Source organism: Haliotis rubra, unplaced genomic scaffold, assembly GCF_003918875.1.
Source record: "Haliotis rubra isolate DU_JTF1 unplaced genomic scaffold, ASM391887v1 Scf403, whole genome shotgun sequence".
Lineage (NCBI taxonomy): Eukaryota > Metazoa > Mollusca > Gastropoda > Lepetellida > Haliotidae > Haliotis > Haliotis rubra.
In genome coordinates this window covers 469170-490756 of record NW_025767084.1, presented here as the reverse complement: position 1 = coordinate 490756, position 21587 = coordinate 469170, and the positions used below count along the sequence as shown (strand labels likewise).

General features: G+C 40.6%; 1 protein-coding gene across 6 annotated transcripts in view; it reads right to left on the bottom strand.

Annotated features, from left to right (window-relative positions):
* The window catches only part of LOC124287645 (synapse-associated protein 1-like), a 71694-nt gene that overhangs the window by 32844 nt on the left and 17263 nt on the right, over positions 1-21587 (bottom strand). For 5 of the 6 annotated variants that reach the window (XM_046724146.1, XM_046724148.1, XM_046724149.1 and 2 more), the window contains exons 4-6: positions 10621-10760; positions 10145-10236; positions 248-283 (exon numbers count right to left, since the gene is read on the bottom strand). In XM_046724146.1, coding sequence (XP_046580102.1) covers positions 248-283; positions 10145-10236; positions 10621-10760 — 268 coding nt within the window. The remainder of the gene's footprint in view (positions 1-247; positions 284-10144; positions 10237-10620; positions 10761-21587) is intronic. The other variant, XM_046724147.1, reaches the window with a different exon arrangement.

Below are 21587 nucleotides of genomic sequence, written 5' to 3'. Positions count from 1 at the left end.
ATACAGTCTCACAAAAGGATATTGACAATTTTTAACGCTTTGTCAGCAACCATTATGGAAACAATTTGTCGGTGAATATCCTCTCTAAAAAATTGCTGTTCCTCAATCAATACTACTGTCTATTTCTACTGGTTCTAAACTCAGCATAAAGCGTCTTTTGTATGCTAAATATGGCAGCAATTACGGCACAATATTGCCACATAAGTAGACAATTACTCTGCGATGCAAAAGAAAGTCCTGAAGGTACCTTTATTGTTGGCCGAGTCTGTCCCTTCTGTGGCTTCTGCAAATAGCAAAATAGTCACATGACCTTCCACACATGTATACCAATCTCCGCTTCCACTGAGCTTGGACCTTCAGATCATTGCGTATTACGAAAGTTCTGCATTATGATGTTCTGAACATCTGAAAATATCCTTTCACCTTCTTTCATCATTGTACATTTCTTGACCTCGAGATCTTAATTTGCATGAGCACAATGATGTTTGATACCTTTCAAATATCACAGACAAGGTGATTTAGTCATTTAAGATGATAGCTCTTTTTCAAATATAAATGCAAGATGTATAGATTCTTCAGCCAATCAGATAGCAGCTTTCTGAAACAACTTGGCTTCATTTCTTTACCATTCTGATCTGGAAAATATGATCGTATTAACAGTGAGTGAGTGAGATTGGTTTTATGCCTCTTTTAGCAATATTCCAGCAATATCATGCTTGGGGTCACAAGAAATGGGCTTCACACATTGTACCAATGTGGGGAATCGAACCTGGATGGACGAGCATACGCATCAACCTCTAGGCTACCCAATTGTCCCTGTATCCACAGTGATATGCCACAGAACACAAACATATGTGCCACAGTACCATCCGTTAGGATGTATATACCATGGTGCTCTGAAACATAGGATACCCACACCAATAGCCCAGCTTTATTTTGTAGCATTCAGGATTCCCCAACCATATTTTTCAAGATACAGAAATCAGATAGTCTCATCTTACTGCTTCATTCAATCATATTAAAAATTCAAAAGGTCGATGCTGATTTATCAGAAAGTCCATCTGATGTGATGACCTTTCAAGATCTCCGCCATGGGGGCACGATGACACACGATAAGCCAGGTCATACTCTCTGATAAAGCAATACTCAATATATAGCTCTTGGCGTATACAGAGTGGTAAGTTTCAGACTGGTAAACAAGCCCTTCAAGCACACGTCAAACTATCATACAATTAACTTTCTTACAGGATGCAAATTGACAAAAGAACATGTATAACAACAGCAGGAGACCTTTTATTGCCAAAATCCCAGTTGGTAATATACTTTATAGATGACAGTATAGTTGGTTTGGTTTGGTTTGTTGTTTAATGCAGCACTCAGCAATATTCCAGCTATATGGCGGCGGTCTATAAATAATCAAGTCTAGACCAGACAATCCAGTGATCAACAGCTTGAGCATCTATCTACGCAATTGGGATATGATGACATGTGTCAAGCATGGGTTGTTAAAGACCAATTCTAACCCAGATCTTCACGGGTTGACAGAATAGACACATACACATATCAAGTAGCCATATGGCACTCTTAAAAAATTGCATTTTCTATCCCTGAAGAATCTCTACTGTCACATCATAATATATTAAAGAAGTTGTCATCCATTAAGCATCTGACCTTTCCTGTTACTCACCTACTTCTAAAATGCCAAACAGATCGTGTCCAATGCAACATGTAATGGCAGTTTGTATTCAGATCATGTCTACCAAAGTTTGTTTCCTAAACAAACCCAGGCTGATGGGGACAGTTTTCTCCTTTTTATCCCAACAGGTGCCTGAAAACCACGGATCACCTAAGAATAGTGAGTGGGTGAGTGGGTGAGTGAGTGAGTGAGTGAGTGGTGGGTGAGTGAATGGGTGAGTGAGTGAGTGGGTGGGTGAGTGAGTGAGTGAGTGGGTGAGTGGGTGAGTGAGTGGGTGGGTGAGTGAGTGAGTGAGTGAGTGGGTGGGTGAGTGGGTGAGTGAGTGAGTGAGTGAGTGAGTGAGTGAGTGAGTGAGTGAGTGAGTGAGTGAGTGAGTGAGTGAGTGAGTTTAATGTAGCTGAGATGATCTCAGATGATCTCTCATTGTTTAAAGCAGACTAATGACAGTCATGCATGGAAAGATTTGGAGGGACAGTCATTGCGAATTACTGGCTAACTTTCCATTAGGGGATAGGCACAACACTAGCCTGTTACCTTAGACTATTGAAAAGTATGTAGAAGTACATAGAAGATATTGTGAGTGCCCATGTCATACGTACTAAATTTTGGTATTTCCCGAGCGAAAGCAAGCGATATACCTATATTTTGGCACGAGTGTCGTAAACATAATATGATATGGGCAAGTATATACAGGGGTGGAAATAACTTTAAAACTATAAGTGTACGCCAGTACAGTGGCACATGTAAAATCACTTGCCCTGATAATTTTTCCACTTTACCGGCCGATTTTCTTGTTCATTTTTTAAATAAACAACATAATTAACATTTGAAAGTCAACTGAACACCGGTACAACGTGATATTCAAATTTGCTTGCCCGACAGAAAAAAACACTGGACTGGGACGTCGGGCAATGGGTTATTTCCACCCCTGATATAATATTCTGTTTATTACCGAAGTCGTCAAATTGAGGAAAATAAACCCAAATCTACTTTCAAACATAGGCTGTCTACCCGCCGTCGTCGTATGTAGAAAGTAACGTCATAGAAGAAACGTGACGTCATAGCATTGTTCATGACGTCACGTCACCATGACAAAGTGATATTTTGCCCTAGGTCATCATATGAAAAATATGAACCCCGATATTGTAGCCCTCGTAGGTTATAAAGTAAACTATGCTTCACAACAAACATGATAACAACGAAAACACCAATATCTTGGTCCCGGACACTTGCTGTATATGATGAGTGAGTGAGTGAGTTGGGTGTTAGTAATATTCCAGCAATATCACTGCAGGGGACACCAGAAATGGGCTTCACACATTGTACCCATGAATGGAATCGAAGCCAGAGCTTCACCTTCGGGGCTTTAACCACTGGGCTACCCCACTGCCCCCTGTATATGATAACAAACTAAATTTCATGGTCATAAGCTACACAGTAGTTAGATATGACCAAATGAGCATCCCTATACAAATGTTGATCTTTTTACAAACCAACAGAAAAAAAAGGTGTGTACTGGCATATGCTGATGTACAACGTAGTCACCATTATTTTCAGTTATGTCGATGTTCGCTTGTGATCATTACTATCTGGGGTCACCAGAAACTAATGTGTTTATGAAGCAAGTCAAATGTTTCCTAACATCAAATGTGGCCATAAATGAAATAATGTTTGAAATCCACGACAATTGTCATTACTAATAACGCATACCAAATGCCACTTCAAAATATTCCATGTCACATGATGCATTCATAAGTAATTAGGGTATAATAAGACTATGACAAGTCATTATTATTATTATTCATTTTCATCCTCACCCACTTCATTATAACATCAGGGAGTCTATTTCATTACTACATCGAGGAGGTGGGGAAGTCTAGTGGTTAAAACATTCCCTCGTCACAGTGAAACCCCGGGTTTGATTCCCCACAGGGTATGTGTGAAACCCATTTCTGGTGTACCTAGCTGTGATATTGCTGAAATATTGTTAAAAGCATCGTAAAACTAAACTCACTCACTCATTAACATCAGTCGCACATCATTTTGTCCCATAGTTTTCTTTGTTTTCATTAATTTATCTGTTACTTTACGGCAGTGTTTAAATATCTCAGTCAGACCAGACTATCAAGTGACTGACATCATAAGCATCATATACATCCTTTATTCCAAGTACCATATCTCTCTTAAACAAATGTGAAGCCTAGTGGTTAAAGCGTACCTAATCAATGAATTTATGTAAATGTGTGAAGCCCATTTCTGGCGTCCCCCAACCGTGATGTTTTGTATCTCTCAATGATGTGTCAGTAGCTTTGCTGCTGATGTAACACAAACTTCCTGAAAAGGCATTAAAGTATTATTTTATTCTATTCTATAAATCTAGGCTGCAACAACCAAGCCAGCGAGTCACCTCATCCTGTTAGTAGCCTCATATGGCAGGCACTGGTTGTTGAAAATCAATGCTTCATGGGTTTGTCCCATGGCCCCTGCAGATGAAGAAGACTGAACACTTTTCCTTTTCCACTGAATGAAACACACTACATGTAAACACACTACATGCAAACACACTACATGTAAACACACTAAACACACTACATGTAAACACACTACTGAACTAATGCAACTCAATATTTACTTATGACTAAACATTTGAGTGAAGATTATTATAGTACTTCACAAGACGAATACATGCTTCATGTGAATCATACCTGTCAACAGCTGTCAACTTTGTTTTAACATTCAAAATAAAAACTTATGAAGATCTAAAACTCACAAATATTTTTGGATTCATGTCATAGAATCAAAATCACAAATACTTGATTCAAACAGAAAGTAGGCTTGATGATCAAATATGCATAATTTCACATCTGTCTAAATTTAGTCACTTTTTGATCGCTTCACATACATCAGAAACTAATAGTGATAATGTTTACCGATTTCACCCACAAATAAAAAACATCCAACAAACATTTGCTAAAAAAACCACACCAGCACCACTTAGTTGGCACAGCACCAACATGACAAACGTAACAAAATGTCATCACGGAAATTCCGGATAATGACACCAAATTGGTAATTATCGCCATTACTAATTATCACATGATTGCAGATATTGTTTGTTTAGTCATTATTTCTGTCACATTATCTAAACGGAAAGTAGTCGCAAGGAGGAACGTGACATAACAAAGCACTGTAATGTATGCCATGTCATGTTGACAAATTGAAACAGAAAATAGACACCAAGTCTCCCAACAAATAAACAATACATGACTAACAGATTACCACCTGCAGAGTATCAAATATCAACTAGTTTCCTCACTGCTCTTGATAAATAGCCTCTAGGAATGCCCAATTAATCATCATATTTGTAACTGCAGTCACTCACAGATCTTCGAAACACTAGACTATTGAAGATCTGGGTTAGAATTGATCTTCAGTTCACCCATGCCATCGTAACCCAATTTGCGTAGATCAATGCTCATGCTGTTGATCACTGGAATGTCTGGTCCAGAGTTGATTATTTACAGACCACCAGCATATGGCTGGAATATTGCTGAGTGTGGTGTAAAACTCACTCATGCATTCACTGAAACACTGGCAGTTTGGGTGACAAGCCCTTTCAATATCATAAGGGGAGTTTAAAGTGTAAATGACTTTTATTCATAGTTGTGTTCACTAAATGGATGATCCCAATTGAAAACAGAGTTACTACAAGCGATGAGGATCCTGTTGCCTAGCAACATAATTGCTGTCACAGATACACCTGACAACTCTATCAAAATAATTTTCATATGATGATTGGATTTTGGGATTGAGAATTGATGCACATTAAATAGCATTTTAAAAGCAATTTTGAAACTGTAGCCCAAGGTTACATTTCGCAAAATGATCTTAGCTCTGTCATCTCTCACATTCGTTAATCGTACTCTGTGGAATGGAACCATGACAATAAATCTCTGTAAACAAACCAACTCATAAATATATCTCCTGACTATGTGTGACGTATAACCCTGATCATCTTGTCTATATAAACTTAGCTATGGTACATCCTTGCTGGAATCAATTACATCAGCAATCATGCATTCTCAATTGGAAGAGTCTAAAAACATCAATTCTGACAGTCTGGTTTGCAACCGACACCTGACTGTATCTACTGTCTATAATGACTCCATTAGCCATAACTTACTTTAACCATTTCTTGGTGATTCTTTCTTTGAACATGACTGTTCTGAGATGAGCATACAAAATCAAAAGAAATTTGATAGACTTAGGCTACAGAGAACATCAAAAGTTTTCAAGGACTAAACAGCTCAATTAACATTGGTTTGTCGAGCAAATTTTCTCCAGGAATTAATCAAACTCAGTATTAGGTGACAGCTGTAATTATCTGCCACTGTTCAAAACTGATCGAGCTCATCGAACCCTTTAGAGTTATTCCTGTATTATTTGAATTTGCACACACTCTTAACTTTGGGATTATGACAAGGAAACTTTGCTTTTCATGCTTAATTCAGAATTCAAACCACTGTCTATCATAAAGCCAGTGTGTTGCCATGGTCACATCTGACATTGTGGAGCGCAATAGTGCAGTGGTAAGGCGTCTGCCTATTATGCTGAAAACCCGGGTTCGATCCCCGGTAAGGGCACCTAGGTTTAGGTCCCGAGGTGGGCACATTTGTGTGGTATCCTTGGACAAGATACTTCAATCCACATTGTCTCAGAACACCCAGCTGTAAAGTGGGTACCCGTGAGGATGTGCTGGCAATGTGAGTGTTTGTAACTCAGGGGTAGATTAAGTATACCACTAGGAATAGCTATGACTTAGTGTTAAAGTTTCTTTTGATTTTCTGTATGTAATCTGTGTATCCACAGGAATAAGGCTACCATAATCCAGAGGTAAGTTTACTAACAATTACTAACAATACATGTAATTGTTCCTTTTGATGTGCATCAATTCTCAATCCCATAATCCAGTCATTATATGAAAATTATTTGATAGAGTTGTCAGGTGTATCTGTGACAGCAATTACAAACAAACACTCACATTGCCAGCACATCCTCACGGGTACCCATTTTACAGCTGGGTGTACTGAGGCAAAGTGGACTGAAGTATCTTGTCTTGTCTTCACCGGGGATCGAACCCGGGTTTTCAGCATAATAGGCAGACACCTTACCACTGCACTATTGCACTCCACAATGTCAGATGTGACCATGGCAACACACTGGCTTTATGATAGACACTGGCTTTCTGTATGTAATCTGTGTATCCACTGGAATAAGGCTACCATAATCCAGAGGGAATGATTACGTTATAATTTAGCATTTTAAAAGCAATTTTGAAATTGTAGCCCTGTGACAACCCAGGTATTCAGTACTTCAATCACTTGGTCTCCACAACCCTGTGTCACAACCCAGGTATTCAGTACTTCAATCTCTAGGGTCTCCACAACCCTGTGTCACAACCCAGGTATTCAGTACTTCAATCACTATGGTCTCCACAACCCTGTGTGTCAACCCAGGTATTCAGTACTTCAATCACTTGGTCTTCACAACCCTGTGTGACAACCCAGGTATTCAGTACTTCAATCACTATGGTCTTCCACAACCCTGTGTGACAACCCAGGTATTCAGTACTTCAATCACTATGGTCTCCACAACCCTGTGTCACAACCCAGGTATTCAGTACTTCAATCACTTGGTCTCCACAACCCTGTGTGACAACCCAGGTATTCAGTACTTCAATCACTTGTGTCACTGCCACAACCCTGTGTTTGGTTTCCACACGCTCTTAGCCAGCACATATTCCTGCAACATCACCATTAGGCTACCCCAATGGCCCTCACAATATAAACAACATGTGGGATGTTTTACAATCTGGTCTTTTTCTGAAGTGATTTGAAGCAATGTAGTTTGGTTTAAGGTTAGAAGTGGGCAAGAACTGAATAGGAATACTTTAAAGCCTCTTTCTCTACATTGGTTTTATTATCAACGTGTCACCTCTACTTAGCTGTAATATGACATCCTATACTAAAGCAAAACAGAAGGACAATGACAAACCTTCCACCTAATAAAATCACATCTTTACTATCATTTAATACCTCTCCATCAAGAACTATCCATGAGAGGTGTTATCAAGTGAACATTGTTAAAGTAAGCTTCATTTGGTATCATGACCACGGGTACAGACAGTCAGGATAATTATGATGATTAGTCTTCCTTATAAAGAGGTACATAAGAATATATTGCATGATTAATTTTCACTTCAGTGCCTAACTGATCATCAGAAATGGAAGAAAAATCGTCATAAAAAATTTAATGACCTGGCCAAAGCCTAGCACAATCAATGAGCCATGCCAACAACAGTGGGACTATCAGAGTAATCAGACAGATATGCAGTGATTAACAGTGAGTGCAGGTGTGGATAGTCACTCTCACATTGGAATATGGTCAAGGGGAGGCAACTCCATCTCCCCTACCTATGTCAATCAACAACTTGCCATCCTGTAAATCTTCAGGAATAACACATTCCAGCTTGTATGTTGCATGCTGTGATTTGTGTAACATTCTGCATGAAATGATCCTGAAGCTTGTTAATATATCAGTAATTTAATCAAAGAGTATTCCAATGTCAGATCATAACATTCCCTACTACAAACACGTACATGTTACAGCATCCAATTACAGGTGATGTCTGAATAGAAGTTGACAATAACCAATCAGACAGCAGCTTTCTTAGACTTTACCATTGAGCAATGGGGAAAGGGGGGCAGCAATATCAGGTATTGTGATAGTGGGGTCCAGTAATATGGCAGAAATATGGTGCAATGGTTGGTTTATTGTTTAACGCCACTATTCCAGCTATATGTCGGTGGTCTGTAAATAATCAAGTCTTGACCAGACAATCCAGTGATCAACAACATGAGCATCGATCTACGCAATTGGGATACGATACAGGGGTCCAAAATCAGATTGCCCGACGCCTGGGACAAGTCAGTTTCATTTGAGACAATCAAATAATGGTATCTTACTGCGTCCGTGGGCTGCTAGATAATTTCTGCTTACGGTTTCAAACTGCAAATAAACATATCTACTAAAATGTAGGTCTTAAAATTTGACACGATCACGAGAACAAAATGAGATTTTCGCAATGATAATAAACTAGAGTTATTTTTCTTTGTTATTTATCACTCCTTGATAAATAGTCCAGTAAACATTAACATCAAATACCATGTTGATTTATTCCTTCATACTTACATCATCATGATAAATTAAGCAATAACCAATCAGACAGCAGCTTTCTTAGACTTTACCATTGAGCAATGGGGAAAGGGGGCAGCAATATCAGGTATTGTGATAGTGGGGTCCAGTAATATGGCAGAAATATGGTGCAATGGTTGGTTTATTGTTTAACGCCACTATTCCAGCTATATGGCGGTGGTCTGTAAATAATCAAGTCTTGACCAGACAATCCAGTGATCAACAACATGAGCATCGATCTACGCAATTGGGATACGATACAGGGGTCCAAAATCAGATTGCCCGACGCTCGGGACAAGTCAGTTTTCATTTCGGGCAATCAAATAATGGTATCTTACTCGTCCGTGGGCTACTAGATAATTTCTGCTTACGGTTTCAAACTGCAAATAAACATATCTACTAAAAATGTAGGTCTTAAAATTTGACACGATACGAGAACAAAATGAGATTTTCGCAATGATAATAAACTAGAGTTATTTTTCTTTGTTATTTATCACTCCTTGATAAATAGTCCAGTAAACATTAACATCAAATACCATGTTGATTTATTCCTTCATAATTACATCATCATGATAAATTAAGTCATAAAAATCAGGGCAAGTGGAAAATTAGTCAGAACAAATTACTTTCTTAAAGTCACTTGCCCTGTGGCAAGTGGCTTTTAAAAGAAATTTTTAGCCCCTGCGATAACATGTTTCAACCAAATCAATGAGCCTGATCCCGTTCCCGTTAGTTGCCTTTTACAACAAGCATGGGTTACTGAAGACCCAGTCTAACCAGGATCTTCACAAATGGTAGAAATGTGACAATGGGGCAAGATAAATCTCACTAATGTGAAAGTGGGGTCCAGCAATATACCAGCAATGTGAAAGTGGGGTCCAGCGATATCCCAGCAATGTTACAACAGGGACCAGCAATATTCCAGCAATGTTACAACAGGGACCAGCAATATCCCAGCAATGTTACAACAGGGACCAGCAATATTCCAGCAACGTTACACTGGGGCAAGATACATCAAAGCAATGTGAAAGTGGAGTTCAGCAATATCCAATCAATGTTACTTTTGGGACAAGCAAAAAGTAAAAGAAGTCTAAAAATGATACTAAACATCGGTTCTAAAGACGTGTATCTAACATAAAAGGTAATATGTGTAAAAGTGTAAAAGGAATATGGGGAGTGGACTGCTAAACTCACCTGAAGACTGAGCAAGGGAGGTAAGTTGTGTGGACTGCTTGATGAGAGAGACACGGTAGAAGTAGTTCCTCCAAAACACTTCCTCTTTCACACTGAAAACGACATTTTCAGTTAAATAATAATTCTATAGCTTAATGTAAAAGAAACAACATGACATATCTATATATGAGTTTTAAGAAATATATGAAACACTTCAGTTACAAAACACCATAAGAAACAATGCTGACATATCAAGTGAGATCTTCAAGGAGAATGATCTAGGGGAGGTAACTCTTACATAGATCTTCCCACAATGGGTGTTAGAAAAAGATGTTGTTTAACAATATTACACAAAACCCATGTTACTTCTTCAATAGCCTCTTCCACTCACAAGCTTTTGACTAAATTTCCTTATGAAAATAAGAGAGAATGTTTTAATTTAATTGATTTGTAACTCCTTCTTTCAAACGTTTTGGCAACATTCCATAATGACTCACAGTTTGGGCACAAGTTCAAATCTCATTTTCTGCAAGTTTGGATCCTCCTGGAGTGTTGCCATGGCAACTGGCTGGATGGTGTTGAAGTCAAACTGGAACTGTACCCCCGATGGGGGATTGCGTAGGAAGTTCCTCTTGTCCTGGCAGCAGAAAATGTTTAATCAGGGAGAGCAGTTTCCATAGTTACCACAGTTACAGTGAATAGGACATAACGGTTATTCATTTAACACAAAATTAATTGTGCTGAAGCAGTTGGTAATGAAGCTGTCCCCTAAAAATGTAGACACAAAATGAACAGGTTACTTTATTACGAGATAGTGCAACAACAGAATTAACTGATACAGATGTGCTGATACTCATTTCCGGTGACTGATCACAAAATGAAGGATGGTGATTCGGCTTATGTATGGAACACACCATTTTCATACTGATTTTAAGGGTCAAGTTAGGACCTCCACCAACACCCAAACAATTTAGTTGTAAAATATTAACGGACATAGGGTGTCAATTAACTAAAGACGAAATTTTCACCTAGATTTGGTTTTGCGTCGACTATCAGAGCTCCAGATAAGCTTTTGGCCATGTGGGTATAATACCGATACTTTTGAAACTAAGTCTGTATTTCCAATTTCAAGAGGGTATCTATACTCTTAGATACCCACCATATTTTTAAAATCTGGGTATTCATTTCAAATAAGTAAAAGAGGTGCGACATTTTTTTATTCTAAAATAAGACCAAATCTTCCTAGCAATGCTAAATTATAGCTAATAGAGCTTTATCCACTTGTGCTGTAAGAAATAATATGTGCCTCAGTCTACATCCGTTTTGTTGGAAAACAAGATACCGTATATGACCGTCTATAAGCCGAATTTTGAGGACCAAAAAAAGCCGTCTGTAGAAGGGGGTCGTCTTATCCATGAGTTACACTTTCATCAAACTTTTTTCCAGGGGTAAGAAAACAACATCGTATCACTTCGCGTGAACAAACAACAGAAGACGACTTTGTCAGTAGAGACGTCAAATTTGCAATTAAACATCACTAGACAAGATTAATTACCATTTAAGTTATAAGTTGTTTTTGCTGGGCATTGTTTTATTTGCAGGGATTAAGATTACCGTGTGTATTTGTCTCATGCACAAAGCCGAAATAGCAATCAGCTGTGCACACGCTTTCCGCTAACAAGTTCAAACATGCACAATAATATAACGGGACGAATTCTGACGCAGTCATCAGTAAAATATAATACAGAATACCGTTATTTAACCCAAAGAAATATATCCTAGCATTGTGTAATTTTAGTTACAGTTTTTGCTCTATAAATTAATTAAGATTACCGTATGCGTATTTGTCTCGCATTACACAAAGTCGAAATAGCAATCAGCTGTGCACACGCTTCCCCTTGAACAAGTTCAAACATGCACAATAATATAACGGGATGAATTCTATTGATTGAATACTATTATTTAACCCAAAGAAATATATCCTAGCATTGTGTAATAGTTTTATGTAAAAATATATAATCAACACTAAGGTTATAATGGACCATCATGAACGTGGTAAGCACGTGACATGGAACGAGGCGGTAATCAGTTTGTGATTGTTGAATGGGGTAAAATAAGCAAGCCAGTTTGTTGCTACAATAAATATGATATTTAGAGAAGCAAAATATATTATGCATTTTCTGTCAACTACACTTCGTTTCGATCCGTGAGTAGACACAATATATATGACAGTGAATTCTTTGAATAATGTGGATCGAATTTACAGTATGAGGAGGACAGTGACACGGAATTTGATGGGTTTACGGCCGATGACTTGTGAAAATCTCAGAACTCTCTTGCAGAAATGTCAGTGTTTATTGTTAGTGGACTATTTTTCTTATTGTCATATATATATATAGATGAAATATGGACACTTAAATAATATATTTTGAAACAAAAGTTGACTTCAGTTTTTATTTACTGATGGTACTTTTTCTCTCCATACTCACCGATTTCACAAAATGGCGTCTCGTTGTTGATGCAAGCAGTGATCGTCGGGATATAAAAAGGAACACAAACACATGTTGCCACAATACACCGGTAATCTTTATTATGTAATATTCTCACCAACACTTACGCTGTATATCCACTTTCCAAATGGCGTCTCGTTGTTGATGCAAGCAGTGATCGTTAAAAAAAGGTAAACAAACACCGGTAATCTTTATTAGGTCTTCAGACGAAAGTCTGGAAGAACTACTGTTATTATCCGAATATTCTTCTTCTTCTTCTTCTTCTTCTTCTTCTTATTATTTGTACAATTTTTGTGACAGCTCTCCTGACCTAACCGCTGGGCCGATTTTCATGAAACTTTCAGAGGTGATAGCCTGTGTGCTGAAATTGATACATAGTCGAAAAAATCCAGACTTCCGGCTTCCGGTAAGGGCAGAGAACCCAAAATGTCAAAATATTTCAAACTTTTTCAACGTCTATATCTCCAATACCATTAGAGATAAATTGACCAAATTTTCACTCAATGTAGACAACAACCTTCCCCATGGATTCAACCAATAGCGAAGTTTCAAGGCAGAATAAATTTTCCGCAATTTTGAAAAACTGAAATTTTGCCGATTTCCTCGTTTGACGGTGCCTGTCTTTAAAAATCTTCTTCTCCAGAACGGCATATAGTACAATCGCGTTCGATATATCATTTTAAAACCCACACTCCGGACTACTTAAACCCTTCAAGGCATATCGATATCTTGAATAGCTTAAGAGTTATCGCCCTTGGAAGTCAGTGAATTTTTTAAGATGCATTTTTATAAGGTTAAGAAAGAGGTCACAACTCTGCGGAAAATCAATGAATTCCATCTTCCATAGTATCAAACTGTAGGTAATTGGATGGGAAACATTTTTGCTTCACATCATGGTTATGAAAAAATCAATAATAACGTCACCATTACGACGCTAAAACACAGCCTTCGCGATTTAGCAAATTTCTGCACCTTTTTGACGGTGCCTCTGTTTAACAATCCTCTGCTCCTGAACGGCAAATAGTACAATAGTGTTCTATATATCGTTTTAAAAGCCCACACTCTGGACTACTTAGGTTGTTCAATGCATATCGATATCTTGAATAGTGTCGGAGTTATTGCCCTTGGAAGTTGGTCAATTTTGGCCAAACGCGCATTTTATAGGGTTCACAGCTCTCTCGAAAACACAATGGATTTTCTTTTTGAAGGTACCAAACTGTAGACAGTAAAATGTGGAACAATTTTGCTTCACATTATTATTATGTAAAGTCAATAGTTACGCACAATTACGCCACAAACAGTGAGGGACATTAGGATTTCGCATTTTTCAGTTGTGAGATAGCTGGAGGAAGTGTCGTAAAATCTAGCACCACTGAATGTAATTTTTAGAGTAAAATTGATATTTTATACTTATCCTGACTCATGCTCTTTGCTTGTCTTCTTCTTCTTGCTAACATAGTGGAACACTTGTATCTCCTTATTTGAAGCCCTTCAAAATAAAATCACTAATTGGTACTCACCACGAAGTTGCTCCCCTTTGTTTCCCCTGGCGGAAAGGTGTCGCCACCCTCTGGCCATGTGCTCCACTCTCTCCTGATTTAGCGAGCCCAACACTTGAATTTACAGGGAAATCCAAAGTGTTATGTGGGAGGATGGGAGGGTTAACCTCATGAGTCAGGATAAGTATAAAATATCAATTTTACTCTAAAATTACATATTTTCCTTATCCTGACTCATGCTCTTTGCTTGTAGCATCCTACGGAACGGAGGTGGGTAACAGAATACTTTGGATTTATAATTAGTGATTTTGTATAGATATACTGTAATATCCCCCACGGAACTTCATGAAGGCTTAGATTTAGGATGTTTCCTGTATAAAGAAAACCATAGGTTATATAAAGCCATTAAAGGGGAATTACATTATGAATATATTGAACAATACATATAAATTATATATATATATATAGGTGACTCTGATAGAGGCACTGAAATTGACTATACCAAAGTATATGCTTAAGGTTGAATACTTAAGCTGAACATATATACATAGCCCTAAAACTCCGTGAGAGTTATAAGCTAGATGAGTATGTATAAAATACATATTAATCTTGTGAGGATAATATTTTAACGCCTACGAGGGACTGTCAGTTGCTGAGCGAGGACCAGTGGTCCGAAATGGTGAATGCCAGAGACATCTTCTGTAGTGATGTCTCTCAGGTAGTGATTAGCAAATACCATGTTAGATTTCCAATAGCATCCTTCCATAATCGTGTTCAAGGAACAGTTACCGTAGGGCGAGGGTAGAGGCCAGTGCCCTGATCTCATGTGGATTTGATGCTGTTGGTGGGTCCAAGCCTGCTGCCTTGTAGGCACGGAGAATGACAGTCCTTATCCAAATAGATATTGTGGTCCGTGACACTTCTGTTTGATTCAGAGGCTTATAAGGGGATGAATAAACGCTTGAGAAATCTTCTCCTTGTTTTGGATCGTCAGAATAAACTTTGAGCTTCTTACCGACACAGTGATAGGTCTTGTGTATCTTGTGATCCGAGAATAGAGGATAGCCGGGATGTGGAATAATCTGTCTGGTTGACCTGGCAGTTGATTTTTTGGCGATGAAATCCCATCTTAATCCGAGGTGCGCCAGTGTTATGATTGTCATCAAACTGTATCCTCTCGTAATCCAGAGCGTGAATTTCAGACATTCTTGCTGCTGTGGCTAGCGATAGCAGAAACAGTGTTTTCTGTGAGAGAAATTCAAAGTTTGTCGATTCCAAAGGTTCATAGACCTCACTCGTGAGGTGTTGTAACACTACATTCAGATCCCAAGCTGGGCGTGGAACTTCCGCTTTGGTCCTCCAATCGGAAAGCTCGTAGTAAGGCCAGTAACTCTGGAGATCTTGTCAATTTGACACCCGCTCTCATGGTGATTACAGAACTAAGCGCCGCAAGATATGTTGATATCGTTGAACCTTTTAAATGTTTGTTTTGGCGAGGTAACACAAATAGTCTGCCACTTGAGGTTGTGAAGCCTCTCTTGCTGTAAACCCTTTCTTTGTTGCATAATTTTCAAACTGTGCCACTTGTCGTCGCATTGCCACGAAGTTGAGTAACGTAAGGCAAGCGTTGACTGCTTTTGCCGCCCTGGCAGAATATCCTCTCTGTTTAAACACATTTGTATACAGTCCATAATGCGTAGTTGGAACATTGCTGGGTTTCCGCACTTGTTTGGTGTGAGGATGAATTAACAGGTTTGCGCGCCGCTTGGGTAGCTCCAGTGTTGGTTGACCGATTTCTTGAATTAGTATGGGAAACCACGCTCTGGCCGGCCAGTAGGGCCACCAAAGTGAGTTGTAGGCTCTGTGTTTGTCTGATTTTCTGTAATACTTGAGGTATTATTGCTGGCGGCGGAAACGCTGCACGCATTGAGGCCTTCCCATGATAGACTTAGAGCGCCCGCTGCCCAAGCTTGGGGGTCTGGGACTGGTGACACGTAATGTCGGTAGCTGATTGTTGAATCGCGCGGCTTAATAGGTCTATTAGCGCCCCTAATTGCTTGATTATCTGTGCAAAAATTTCCCTGTTGATCATCCACTCTGTCGGTGATGGTAGATGAGGCCGAGAGAGAGCGCCTGCTAGTATATTTCTGGCTCGGAATGTGCACTGCTCTGACATGTAGATTTAGATCTTGTATTAAATCAACAGTTGAAAGCTTAGGTTCAAAAGGTTCATCGATCTCGCTGAGCCTTGCTTGTTTATGTAGAACGCCACTGTCGAATTGTCTGTATGGATCATTAGGCGCGCATTTTGTAGAAATGTGCTCCAATGTAGAATGGCGCTGATTACAGCTTTCATTTCTAGACTGTTTATATGGAGTTTGCATTCTTGCTGATTCCATAATCCTGATATCGTGGGTTGGTGAGATGAGCTCCCCAACCTTGGAGTGACGCTGCCTACATACAGATGGGTTTTGTATTCCTGCTCTGCTAAACAAATCCCTTCGCAGACATTCGATTTCTTGGTCCACCATAGTAGATGCGGTCTGAGATGTTTCGGTAGACTGAATGGTTGTACATCGCTGAGATGTGCGCTGATGAGGACCTGTAGGGGACGAACTGTAATCTGCCTGTGACAGTCATGTCTTGGGCTGATGTGAGAAGACCTAGTAGGCTCTGCCATTGTCGCAGTGGTAACGGAGAGAGTAGAGCTGGTGGAATGGTCTGCTGTATCTTGAGCCAACGGTCTTCTGGTACCATAATACGGTTGCGATTTGTGATGAATCGAATACCTAGGAACTGCAGGTCTTGGCGATGGTACTAGGTCCGACTTATGTAAGTTTACTAACCAACCTAGTTGTGTTAGTAGCTTTATGATGTAATTTAACTGTAGTTTGAGACGCAGTGGATCTTGATCTACTTGTATCCCGTCGTCGAGGTAAAACGCACTGGCGTAGCCCTTTGACGATGTAGAAATTTGATAATCGGTTTCGCTATCCTCGTGAATAGCCAGGGGCTGATGATATTCAATGGGAGTACTTTCCACTGGTAATGTAGCCCTTCTAGAGTAAATCGTAGGTATTTCCTGAATCGGGATGAATGGGGATGTGCAGGTAGGCATCCTGTAGATCTATGCTGCCCATGTAGTCCATAGGACGAATCATCTGGCGAACTGAGGTAAATGTATCATGCTAAACTTCGTGGTTTGCGAGATAGTTCTTGTTGAAAAGCTCATGTTGTAGATGAGTCTGTATTTCTCCGGGAGTTTTTCTTGGGAACTAGGAAAACTGGGGAGTAGAAACCTGGTTCGACGCTTGCTTGATCTATTACTTCTATGGCCTGTTTGGATAGGAGTGATGAAACAGCCTCTTTATCTTTGGTAGTTGTTGCGCTTTGTAAATCGAACTTGGGGGTTTGATTGTCAGCGGAGGCTTGGCCTGTAGAGGGATACGAAACCGTGTTGAAGAATGTTGGAGACGTAAGGGTCTTGCAATATTCCCCAGTTTTCCCAGTGTAGTTGGAGGCGCCCACCCACTTGAGCTGGCTGTACTGGAACGGCTGGGGTGGAAGACTCCAGTCGCTCCAAACCTGTGTTTCAGCTGCCTATAATTGCGGGAACCTCTGGGTGTCCTGCCTCTTCCTGATCCTCCTCTATAGTTGCCATATGGGCTTAATTTAAAAGAATCTTTACCTCTAGAGCTGGCTATCTTCCTGTCTCTTGCTCTTTGTAGGCCCGTGAACTTAGATCTGCCTGAGTATCTTTGTGAAGTCTGACGAATGACGCTGGCTAGTGTGTCCATCGATCTAATCATAAGGACTTCCCTGGAATCCTTAGAGACTTCCTTGGCGACTTTTGTCGATTTCTCCGCCAAAGATGGATGTTGTCGACCACGGGCTGTATAAAGTGGGCTGTAAAGTTCTCCCCCAATTACAGGAGGCGAGGAGGCCTTGACGACGAGCTAAGGTCAGTGCTGCTGAAACAGATGTAAGATGATCCGCTAAAAACTGCTGATCTTTCTTTGCATAAGTAAGGCAGAATAAATCATTCTATCATCTTCCGTCCGTGGAATCCCGGAATCTAGTAATAAGAGTCTCATTGATCGCCCCTAGATCTATTTAACCCAAAGAACATACGCCTCGCCATGGTTTCTATATGAGCCAACTTATGCATCATCCATCTTGTAAATCTTGTTCTTTACATCGCTGATGATCTTATAGTTCTCATCGATGTCCTGGGCCTTGTAGAAGGAGTCCATGTTATGCGTGGAGAACTTCTTGGCTTGAAAGTTGGGCAGATGTGGTGTCTGAACTTTCGTGAGCTTTCTGGAAAGCTGCATCTAGATTCTGTGGCACTGCCGCAATCGGGTCGATCGGGGTAGAGTGATTGCATCTGATCATCTTCCTTCATCAAATACGCCTGCTTGTATTGCCACTTTTAGATGGTGATGTGAGATCTAGGTTATTGACCATCCAATACCGTGATTCTGCATCAGAAAATATGATTCCTCCATCATCCTCAAAACCATCATCATTAACAAATTGTAGATGCTCTTCGACCGCGCGTAGCTGTCTGTATATCTGATGAGGTTTGTGGCGATCTAGTTGACTTGTGCGCCGCTTCTATGTGGAGATCTGACGGGTGATCGACCTGGTGATGAACGGCGGGAGATCGCCTATGGATGATCTTCTCGAGACTTGTGAGGTGAATGTTGATAGCTTCGCTGGCTCTTCGGCAGTCCCTCGATGTTCTTCTAGATGATGAGGATCTGAATCATATGTCCTTCGCTAATGCCTTCGCCGCTTCATTTGCGTCCCGTCCGGGATCGATGATATGACCTTCGCCAAGGCCTCCGCGATGTCTGATGGTCTGAGTCCATATCTAGAGATGAAATCGAAGATGGTGATGATCTCTCCCCCGCTGGGCCTTCGGCCGGCTGGCTGTACATCTAGGTCCTTCGGCCAAGGTGGTGCGGGGACTTCCTTCGCTAAGGTGACATCGCCTTGGCTGCTACGCTGACGGGGTGCCTCTGGGGTGCTGTTCACGCTGGAGCCTTCGCTGGTTCGGACTTCGCTTGGCGCAGTTTGTAGTGGTCCTCCATGATGTTCATAATCTGCCGCATCATGTCTTCTGGGATGATCTCAGACGGTCGCCGGGCGCCTTTTCTGCGATGGGGTTCACATCAATGACGCCTGACGCCGGTGTAGAGGCATCAGGCTGCATGGTGATCTCTGCAGAAGTCACAGTCGCTGACACCGGGTCGCTTCTTCTGCCGTAAGTCGGGATGATTATCGGCTGATCATCGAGAGGCCCAATTCTGCTGCTGGAACGATCTCGGGCTGAGAAAGTTCTTGCTGTCTTCGTGATTTCCCTTTGGAAGTCTGGCGCTGCCCTGGGTGTCCTCAATCTGCGCTGAGACGACGATGAGGCCCTCTTTAGACTTGGTCTGCAATGACGGGATGTCTGGGGAGGCCGGTCGCTTCTTCGAGGTAACGGATCATGGCCCCACGCCTCTCTACCGAAGGGGTCTCTAGCAGAACACCAGACGGGAGAGGGTCGATCGCTAGCAGCTGACTGGATGGAATATCTGGACTCTCTGCCATGTTTTGCCCTTTTTGTTTGATCTATCTGCAGCACGCCTTAAGACGCAAAGATGATATTTATTAAATGCAGAATGAGATAAATTAATGCAGTAACTGCAACGTGGAATTAAACGCACACGGCGAGAACAACTAGGGCATATTACATGTGGATCGGAGGCAGAAAAACGTAATCTACAAATCGCATAGATTTTCATCAACGTAAAGCTAGCTGAACAATCACTTAATACACGTGAATAAACAGTAGAAATAATGATAATTAATCAATACAAATAGTAAAGGATACTAGCTATACCTCTATAGTAACCTATGAGAGGTAAAACTAAAAGAGATTATCAAAGGATATGGTGTGTAAGGAGACACGAGGCTTCTCACATCCTGCTCACTGGGCGAAGAAGGAGAGAGTGGAGCACATGGCCAGAGGGTGGCGACACCTTTCCCGCCAGGGGAAACAAAGGGGAGCAACTCGTGGTGAGTACCAATTAGTGATTTTATTTTGAAGGGAGCTTCAAATAAGGAGATACAAGTGTTCCACTATGTTCGCAAGAAGAAGAAGACAAGCAAAAGAGCATGAGTCAGGATAAGGAAAAATTATGTTTTTCTGCAGTTTGTGAATTTTCCGTTTGTGTCAGCAGCATTGAATCAATGCCAAATTAATCTCAGGTTGGAACCCCGGCCTTTAACCGCACCACAGTAATTTTTTAAAGGTTGGGTTGAGTTGAGTTGGGCTTTACGTCGCTTTATTCCAGCCAGCCATATAGTGATAAGAACAAGTCTGCATTAGTACACATGGTAAGTACAGAGTCAAAATGAGTTTTATTTAAAAACATCTATTCATTACGCTTGTCATTTAAAAACAGAAAAAGTCATAGCACTAAATTTAAAAGCAGGCAGTTTGTTAGTCACATCACACAGTTGCAATTTATAATACAGATAAACTTCCCTCAGGTGGTTCACTATCAGATGATAGCCACGCTGGAGAACATATATCTCCTATAAAGAGACTACCACTGCAAAGCGTGGTCCACGTGCAGATATGGGAGACGATGTCAATTTCAACAGCAGATGTAATTGACAATGACAAGGAGCTGTCAAATCTGAGTTGGAACGTCATCCAATGCCCAAAGAAATAGCGTTACATCGGCATTATCCTTCACAAGTGCAGTATTTGCACATACGTGTATCGCGCAGATAGTTAGGATCACGGCGATTCCAGAACACTAATCGTTTGGACCGTAGGCCCAAGGACGGCGGAGCTACAGACAGTTAAAGAAAGAACTATACCTTCTGTGGGAACTACTTAAAAGGTACATGACCCCCGCGACCCGGCTGCATTTCACCGATCCGCTCTCGTGTCAAAAACGTGTTCTGCCTGGGTTTTGAACGCTTTCTAGCCCTTAAATACTCTTCAAACACCCGTAACTCCGAGAGTTAAAATTGACGGTCCAGCTGGCGTCCAAAGAAACGGTACAAGTAAAGGTAGCCACGGGGGGTGTATGGGGGAAGTCTGAAGACCGTCAGTATTGCCCTTGAGGCAATCCTAGTTATGTAATATTCTCGTAATGGTGTCTCGTCGTTGATGGAACATACTTACCGGGTACTCTGGTCTCTGTTGGCCGCGACCCATCGCGGGGGGTCGGCCTATCCATGAGAGATATGATTTTGACACTGATTTTGAGGGTCAAGTTTGGGGGTCGGCTTATCCATGGGGTCGGCTTATAGACGGTCATATACGGTACCAAGATGGCTATTAGTGAACGGTTATCAGTGAAGGGTTAACAAACCATGACTGGTATTCTATCTGCATTGCACATTTTATTTGCGTTTAGAATTATTCTAGATTCTTTTAATCACGAATAT